A 9,522-nucleotide genomic window follows, 5' to 3' on the forward strand; every position below is an offset into this window, starting at 1 on the left:
AATGAATATATTTTGTTCAATTGTGTAATCCTCCAATAAGCTCCAAAAAACTATATTTAATTATTTTAATGTTTTAGTGTTAGCTTCTGTAGAAGTATTATGACAAAAATTCCTTACTTGGAGAATACCATACAGGTTTTGACTATAGATCTAAAATAGGTATTTAGTGTAGCAGTAAAGATGAGCGCTCTTGCAACAGTCTGAAAAGGATCACGACAAAGCAAAGCACAATATCCAAAGGCTGGTTAAGCTGACTGGCTATTTTGAGTCATAGATAACTATGATTATTTCATTTCAAACAGAAGGTGTACATACCAAAAATCTCAGAAATTTTAATTTGGTTTTTGGAAAACTTGAGATGGAAGACTTTTATTTAAAATGTGTTCTTCAAGGTGTTTTCATAATTCATGTTTTCATAATTTTGTAAAATTATCAACGTTCCTAAAATTACTGCAGTGAGAGACAGTACATTTTGTGGTTTTTTTTACTCTGTAATATTAAAGGAGCAATAAAATAAAAACATTTTTATTTAAGAAACTTTTTATTGCGCTATTTGTTACAATTATGAAAGTTCCTTCTGAAATATGAAATACAATTTTGGTGTTAAATACAAGAATTCTAAAAGAAAGATACAACTTTTGTTAGTGTTAACTGAAAAAGAAAATTTGTGATTTTAGATCGATATTCAGGAAAACGTGTTGAACCAAAAACTAGAGCAAAAGAAAATAAATAAAAGAAACAAATAGACAAATTAAAAAATTTCTATACAAAAAAGATGGTAGTTAATTTTGTATATTTTACTAAATTATTGTCAGCGATTGATTAATCTCTCTCAACAAGTGCCGTGAAGATCTATCTCAATTCTATTTCCTACACACGTAATTAATGTAAGGCTTATATAATTAGGCCGGATTTGAATTTAATTTCTATAAAAGTTTTACCAAATTTTGAAAAACATTTCATGAACAAAATTCCTTGAGATTTACAATAAACTTTTTTTTTTTAATTCAACATTCGCTTTGTAATTTGTAAATTTGTTTGAAGATTTTTAACTTAACAAAAGTCACTAATTTTTAAAAGTAGGAAAAAATAGTCTTTTATCAAGAATTAAAGAAACATTGTTCTTTTACAAAGCAGGTACGCTTTATATGCACTCAATTCATGAGGAGGTAGTCTAACTTATAAATTAAGGATTTTAATCACATTGTTGTATAGTCATTAAAAACCAAATCAAGCACTACAATGTAATAATTTGTCAACATCAATGGATCTGAAAGGTTATATTTGCTCCTATTGACACTTTTGCTTTACATTGGCATTATTCCTTAAGAAGTAATTTATTCAATCATTTTTAATTAAAAATAAAAATAAGTCTAATATCTACATTTGAATTTTGCTTTATCTGAAAATTCTCTATGTTAGAATTAAAACAAAAATTACAATAACTTTTGTGAGTGCTTGATAAAGGTGATTGGAAGGTAGGTAGGTAAAATTTTTAGCAATAGTAAACTTCATTTCTCTTTTAATTCTGGCAATTCGGCCTTTCATCTATCTTTTATGATTGACTTACACGTTGTAGATAAGTTTTAATTTGACAGATAGGCTAATATTAACTCTGACATTCAAGAGAGCTTTAGGTTTTCAGTGCATTTTGCCTTTATGTTATTCTTAACTCGTGGCATTTTTATTTGTGCCCTTCTTTCCAGTCTGGAACTAGATTGACTTCTTTTTTTTTGTAAGAAAATGAAGATACAATATTAAATTACGCTTTTTCATACGTGAAATTTGGATTTTATGCATTATTTGTAGAGATCGAAAGTTGAGTGAAATTAATAATTTGAAAGTTACAATATATTTTTAGGATTAATTAGAAAATCCTAAAATGTTCTTTCGTAATTGCTACTAAGATTTTTTTTTTTCAGATGCTGATTGATGCACTGAAAACAAAAGTAAAAATTTAAATTAAGTAATATTTAATTTCCAACAAATTTTTTGAAAAACCCACCAATCACCCTGCTATGTACAACGACAAAATTGAAATATTAACGCTTGATTTTAAGATGTTTAATTTTTCAAAATGTATTGCTATTGATTAAAAAAAAACTCCATAAATTAGTAATTCGTGTTAAAAAATAATAATTTTTAAGCTCTTAACCAAAACACTAACGGTTCATATTGCTTAATTATTATCGTAAGTGTTTATGTAAGATTCTCTATGTATTTTCTACTTTTATTTATTTACTTTTAAGTATTTTCAAATTGGATAAGGCCATGCCTCTTGCGATAATACTATACAAATCAAACTTTTTTTTTCTTTTTTAATTAAATCTTATAACAAAGTGATGTGTCATATTTATAAATCACTTTTTGGTGATGGCACACTCAGATCAGGTACGGAGTTGAGTGTGGACAACCTTACTATTCAATAACAATAAATAAAATGATAATAAAGGTTGTATATTTCCACATCAAGGAGATACTTCTGGTAGATCAAGGATCTGACAAACAAATTCAGTTATATCAACTGGATTATCACGATGAGCTACACAGAATGGATGCGTCAACAGTTGGTTGTAGTTTGGCCGTAAACGATAATCTTTCTGCAAACTGATTTTTTAAAATAAGATTAGTTAGTTAAATATTGACTTTTTTTAAATTAATTAATTTTTTTTTTTTTATCTTCACAAAGAAATAATATGTTACTAACCATTGACTTATGAAATCATTAAAATCATTAGAAAACATTCCATTTGGTAATGATGGCGGATCTTCATTTACAACTTGCTTCAATTGTTCGAAAGGATTTCCCCACTTAGAATATGGAAATGATCCAGTTGCTAATTCCACCATGGATATGCCCAGTGACCATACATCTGAACGGATGTCATAATGAGCTGGATTTCCCGATGGATCTATTCTTTCAGGCTATCAAAACAAATTGTTTTAATTAAATTTGTATTACGATAATTTCTATATTCATACAATTAGAAGTAAGGACAACAGAACAAAAATACTTACCTACTGACCTTAATACCACAATAAGTATTCTAAAATGCAGTTTATGTTCGTTTAGTCACAATTAGTCATTTCTAAGTAATGATACAAAACTTTTAAGTTAATTATACAGGGTGGGGCAAAAGGTATGAACCGGTTTTAAAGGGATGTAAAACAAAAACAATTCAACTTACAGAAATTATGTTTATATTGTTTAATTCAGTACAGAATTTAGTTTTTTACATTAAGTTTGAAAGATGATATCACGTAGGTGGCGGCCGTCAGCCGCGATGCACTCTTGAAGGCGAATTCTGAAGTTTTCAACCGCTCTTATGCACATTTCGATGGGTATTGCCGTAACTTCCTCTCTGATTCTGTCCTTAAGTTCTTCCTGGATATGTGGACGATGTTTAAAAACTTTTTCCTTTATGTACTCCCAAAGAAAAAAAACACAAATGCTCAAATCTGGTGAGCGCGCAGGCCACTCCACGTCACCCCTCAAAGAGACAAGGCGCTGGGGGAACACTTGCCTCAACCTCGCCATTGAAATCCTAGCAGTGTGGGATGTAGCCCAGTCCTGTTGGAACCAGATGTCTCCCAGATTAGTTGCTTCACTCAATTCTTCCAGCTCAGGTTCAAAAAACTCTTCCAACATTGTCACATAGCGCTCAGCGGTGACAGTGACGGTTCGCCCATTATCCTCGAAAAAGTAAGGACCAATAATCCCAAATTGGGATACTGCACACCATACAGTCACTTTAGGGGAGTGAAGTGGCCTCTGGTGAATTTCCCAGAGAGGAAGTTACGGCAATACCCATCGAAGTGTGCAGAAGAGCGGTTGAAAACTTCAGAATTCACCTTCAAGAGTGCATCGCGGCTGACGGCCTACGTGATATCATCTTTCAAACTTAATGTAAAAAACTAGATTCTGCACTGAATTAAACAATATAAACATAATTTCTGTAAGTTGAATTGTTTTTGTTTTATATCCCTTTAAAACCGGTTCATACCTTTTGCCCCACCCTGTATTTGTAGTGCACCGATTTACTGCCGACCACATCATACGAAAAAGTACCTGCCTGTCTACCTGTCGCTACAGCAAACACTGCGTTGACTGGATAGAAGGGGCTAATAAAAAAGATAGGAGATTGAAATTTATCCTTCCTCAAATAGCCACTTCTTACGCCATTTTTAACTGCAGGTTGCGCACTTATGAACATAAACTAGTTAATTATGCAAGCAGGGATAAGACTGATAGGGTCACCCATTTACAGGATGCTTTTATTTGTTTTGTTACGATCAATTTCAAAAATTAGTAACTGCACATATTGCTAAATCTTTCTCAGAGGTTATGAGTTCTAGAAGAAAGAAATTTATTGACAAACTTTAAGCCTGCCAACTCCCATGTTGAAAAAATTCGCATTTTTATAAAGATCAGCAAGACTATGGTTACTTTATAAAAAAATTTGATGAATCTAGTTTTAAAAAAGCGTCGTAACCGAAGTGTCATGTTCTAAAAACATATGCCTCCTCAAATGCTTTTAATCCTCGCCAATCGGAACTGATTTTCTATCATACAACTCATGGATCAAACTAAATAAGCATCAGATTTTCTTCTTCTTTTTTTTCGTATTGCTATTCGTAGTTCTAAATAAGTTTAGAAACTTCTAAAAATACTTACAGCCATGTAAGGTTTACATCCAGCTTCAATAGTCTTCGCTACAGAATCAACAAGGTATCCAGAAATACCAAAGTCGCACATTTTAACTTCTCCTCTACGATTTATCAGGATATTAGAAGGTTTGACATCTCTGTGGATTACTCTTAGATTACTATACAAGTACTGCAGGGCGTTAACCACCTGTTAAGAAATGTATACATTTAATGATAACTTCATTTACTGTTGTCCATTAAATTGTACATCAATTGCTGACTTATCGATTACATTACTGACTTATTATTGATTACAATAACTTTCAGTGACAATAACTTACTGCTAATGCGATGTTTCCAAGGATAGGTTCAGGAATAGTTAAACCATGTTTCACTCCCTTGGTATAAAATTTGTCGAGACTTGTATCCATAACTTCCATACAAATCCAAACATCACCTTCTCTAAAATAATTGTTCGTTATAACAATAATTGCAAAAATTTATATAACGAGTAAAAATACAAATAAATAATTAGAAAAGTATCATAATTACCTAAACAGTGCACCATAAAACTGAACCGTGTGGGCACAGTCCGATGATCTCATTGAAATATCAAGATCCATCAGAAGTCGCTTTTGTTCTATCGTGTTAACTGTTAATGTAATCCTCTGGCAATAAAATTAAAATGAAATAAAAACGTTGTGAAGCACTCACAGTTATAAAATAGTTATTCAGAAAAAAATAGAACTAAAATTAACCAACTTCTTGATTCCTTCAATAAATAATCTGATTAGTATGGAAATCACTTTTTGCTCATAGAATATACAATTTTGTTAATAAATAAAACTTTTATTCAGGGAAAATCAACTGAAAGTTATATATTCTACTTAATCAGTTAAGCGTGGAATTTAGTTTTAAAAAACCCCTCACAGAGTGCGGAATTAAAATCAGACAATGACGTGTATACACGTCGAACGCAGGGCAAAACAACCAAAAGTTTACAACGTCATAATAGTCACTGCAAGCACTTTTTCTGCAATCACTGGGGCTTGAGATTACAGAGCATTCTGTGCATTTCAAAATCTTGCACCGCTTCACATATGCATTAATCTAGTTAACTAGGGGCGCAAGAGCTTTTACAAGGAAGAAAAGAGCTTTTTGAATTCTGTGCAAAATGAAATCATGCTCGTACTGAGGTCTGAACCTCTAACTAAGGTAAAAACGGCATTGCACAAAGGTTGAGAGCTTTTATTTGTGTGGTAATTCCCCAATCTCTAATGCGGAGACCAAACATGTGCCAACCACTTATCATTTGGCTGGCTCCCTCCACCCCCTTTCCGTATAAAATACTCGGCAGTTCTATTGGTAAGATAAAGGAAACATCCCACCAAATAATATTCTTATTGTATTTTATTAAAATTTCGAGTTTTTATAGTTAATGGCAATTTTATATTTTTCACAACGAATATACACGTCGAACGCACCGTAACAGAGATTTGGTTTGACGTGTATACACAAACGCGCTTAACTGGTTAAGAGATGGGGTGTAAGAGAGATCCTATGCAGTAGGCATTTAACGCTGTGACAAAATAATATTAATACAACATACTTTGACGGCCATAATTGTTCCGGACGGAATATGTCTCATTTTCTCCACAATTCCATAAGCTCCCTTCCCTAAGTCACAGATCCTCTCAAGATCTTCTGAATCAACATCAAAAGTCCGATCGCCAATAGTGATTGTAGTTCTTCTATCCAAGTTTCTCGGAGGAGAGCTTTCGAATGAAACAAAATAGTTAAGAAATTCAACTTGACAAAACAAAAATGCTTCAGACCAAGGCCAAATTACAAAACTTTAAAATTATGTGTGACTAGCGTTTACATGGTACTTATTATTATACTGTACATTTATATAAATTCTTAAATGGGATAACAACTTTTATTTTTGTTAATGGTACCCAGGAAAAGGCAATTGTAAAGAGTAACACAACTGACAAAATAATAGAAATCTACGAATATTGAACTTCCAAAATCCACAAAAATAACAAAATCAGTTCTTGGTATTCTTAAAACCATGAAATCTATTTTCTGACCTCTAAATCTCGGAATTTTATAAATTCAAATTTCATAGCAAATATAATCTAGAGGGTCATTTTGAAGTAATGAAACTGAAATTTAAAATATTTTTCACGGATTGCACAACAGAAATAACTTATAATTCTGTACAATAAAATTGAACTTGAATCCACTACAAATCAGTGAGTACAATGGGCATTAAATCTGTTTAAGCCCATCTGAAATGAAGAAAGGTTTTATAAAGGAACTTAACTTTTTTTTTTAATTTCAGTTTGGGTACTTTTAGTACGCGAGCTTTTCTTAGGCATTCTGCTGCTTATGCTAATATCAACGAACCCAAGCAATTTGTCTGTGTATTTGTACATGAATCCATTTAAATTTTGATTTTGAGAGTAGAGAATCGAAACGATTTTGTTATAAAAGTATTTATGTGGTACCTTAATTAGCATTGGTCACAGCAGCATACTTAAATAGGACATGTTTAGTTAATACCTCTTCACTAGAAGTTATTTTTTTTTTTAAACTAATACTAATGGAACATCCAACCAAAATCGTGTTAAAATAATGTACTCACATAACTGGAACTTCATCGGGAACTGCTATCTTGAGACCGGGATTTTTTTTACGACCTATTGAGAACCAACTTAATTGATTACCAAAACTTTCAAGCTTATATGAATTAGTGTAACAAAATAGTTTACTTACCAGACATTTTTAACTTTGAATCACAGAATGTGTTGTTTAAAGATTTTTTACTGATAACATAACCATCATTTCACTTCGCTTCATCGTAGTCCTCCCTATACCGTATATCACGCGTTTTAAGGTAAAAAAATAAAATAAAAACGCGAATTAAATATAATCTGATGAACTATCAATAAAATTTGGGACTTACTTAAGTATTCAGCAATGAAATCTACACCTCAAACACGACTCCCGTCCCAAAACCATTACTAACACTTAATATGATAGTTTTAAAACGTTTATCTACAATACGAAGATATTGAACCTTATGTTTATGCAGAATTCGAAAACAACCTACACTTGTCCTGGCACCTGGCTGCTACAGCTAGCTAGAAATGGGCTATTTGAATGGACTCGTTCCACTGGAACGAATCCAATAGTGAAACGAGTTGAATCAAATTCCTACTAGAAAAAAATCCGCCCAAAAAACTTAAGGCAAAGTAAACCGAAAATAATTAATAATGAAGTTACTTAGATGTTACAATTATCCTAAAAACTATTGCCTGTTTAATTCAGTGTCTTCAGTTTTGCATGTATATTTCTGATAATATCAGCCGCTGAGTATCGATGAACAAAACATGTGTGTAACCTTCCTCACTTAGCCAGCAAGTGTCTGGAGTCAAATATTTTGCGTCTTGGGAAAATTAGTGAAGTGGAAATTTCAAAATCTTCAAAAACATATTAAACTTTTTTCATATTGAATACAGAATGGTTTAATGTGGTTGCTATGTACTTGAACTCCTTGATAAAATGCTACAATATAAGCAATCTTACCCAAGGTATGAGTTTAGTTAAAATTATTAATGTAGCATTCTTTATAAATTTCTAGTATTTTCCCCCATGAGCATTTTATCTCTTTGCCGGCTTGCGCCCATTCATGCTCAGCTTTCTTGTGAAGTGATTATTTCTTCGGTCCCTTCTTTACATCCAACAGTATGTTGATAAATATTAATGGTTCTCATCCATTCCATCCTGGAAATAAACTACCACTAACACTGCTGCCACCTGCCAGTGGAACTGTTGTTCACGTAGCTAATCTATTATTTAAATGAAAACATAAAACAAATTCTATTTCTAATAATCTTTTCCTTTGCCATGAATAAGTACTTCCAACTTTAAAAAATAAAAATAAATTTTATTGAAATATTTAACGGAAACGTTCGTAGCTTATTGTAATTATAGATTATTGAACTATTTATTGTTTATTTTACATTATTTAGTCAAACTTAACTTTTTTAAAACATGATGTCCACACGTTGAATAAGTAATCTTATCCATTATTTAGTACTTTCAAAGTATTACATCATTAACTAGAAACTATTTAATGATGATCTTTCTCTTTAAGTCGGAATCAGTAATGATTCCACTTTCGTTAAAGAAAGGTTGAAGTTGAAAACTTGTAATATTTGAAAATTTAAACTTTTTTTTTTAGACAAACTTAACAAAAATGAAGTATTTTTGAAGATTTAATTAGTTTTTATTACAAAACAAACAGTTTAAGTTGTTTCAAATTTATTTAATAATACATGTCAACTATGTAGATTTATTTCAACCACGATCGTCAAGTTTATTCCAGAATTATGAGTCAGTAGTCTATATTTTTCCGATAATAGGTAAACTTTTTGAACCTAAAAAAGGGTAGATATACCTACACCATCGGGGTATATGTATACCATATGCATGAATTATTTGCCTAACATTTATCACGTTCAAAGATTAAAATGTACAAAATAATCGATTTTTTTTTTCATATAATTTACATATTTCTATTTTATATTTTATTATTGCATTTGTTTAATTTGTACTGTGTGATGGCCCTTATTAATATACAAATTGCTCAAAAAAAAAAAAAAGGAAAAGTGAATACAATTGACATTTTAAGTTACAAGGATTTGAATGTAATTCCTACTTAGGAATATCTATTAAGAGCGCTTTTTTAGCAAGATCAATAACTAAGATGGTTCTCAGTTCTTCCGCTAGATCGCATTGGTATGTTCAATTAGTTTTGAAGTTCGTTACATTTCAATTTTTATGTTACCTACATTAGTAACTTTG

General features: G+C 31.3%; 1 protein-coding gene across 1 annotated transcript; it reads right to left on the reverse strand.

Moving 5' to 3' along the window:
- Window positions 1-859: 859 nt before the first annotated feature.
- Window positions 860-8,441, reverse strand: lic (dual specificity mitogen-activated protein kinase kinase lic). The gene is made up of 8 exons (XM_074141071.1): window positions 7,429-8,441; window positions 7,298-7,352; window positions 6,257-6,422; window positions 5,200-5,315; window positions 4,989-5,109; window positions 4,676-4,855; window positions 2,708-2,925; window positions 860-2,607 (listed from the first exon to the last, which is right to left on the reverse strand). The coding sequence occupies exons 1-8, from the start codon at window positions 7,433-7,435 to the stop codon at window positions 2,469-2,471; spliced, it is 1,002 nt and encodes a 333-aa protein (XP_073997172.1). The 5' UTR covers window positions 7,436-8,441; the 3' UTR covers window positions 860-2,468.
- Between the last annotated feature and the right edge of the window lie 1,081 nt (window positions 8,442-9,522).

The sequence above is a fragment of the Rhodnius prolixus genome, unplaced genomic scaffold (genome assembly GCF_049639745.1).
Source record: "Rhodnius prolixus isolate KJV_2025 unplaced genomic scaffold, Rpr scaffold_6, whole genome shotgun sequence".
Lineage (NCBI taxonomy): Eukaryota > Metazoa > Arthropoda > Insecta > Hemiptera > Reduviidae > Rhodnius > Rhodnius prolixus.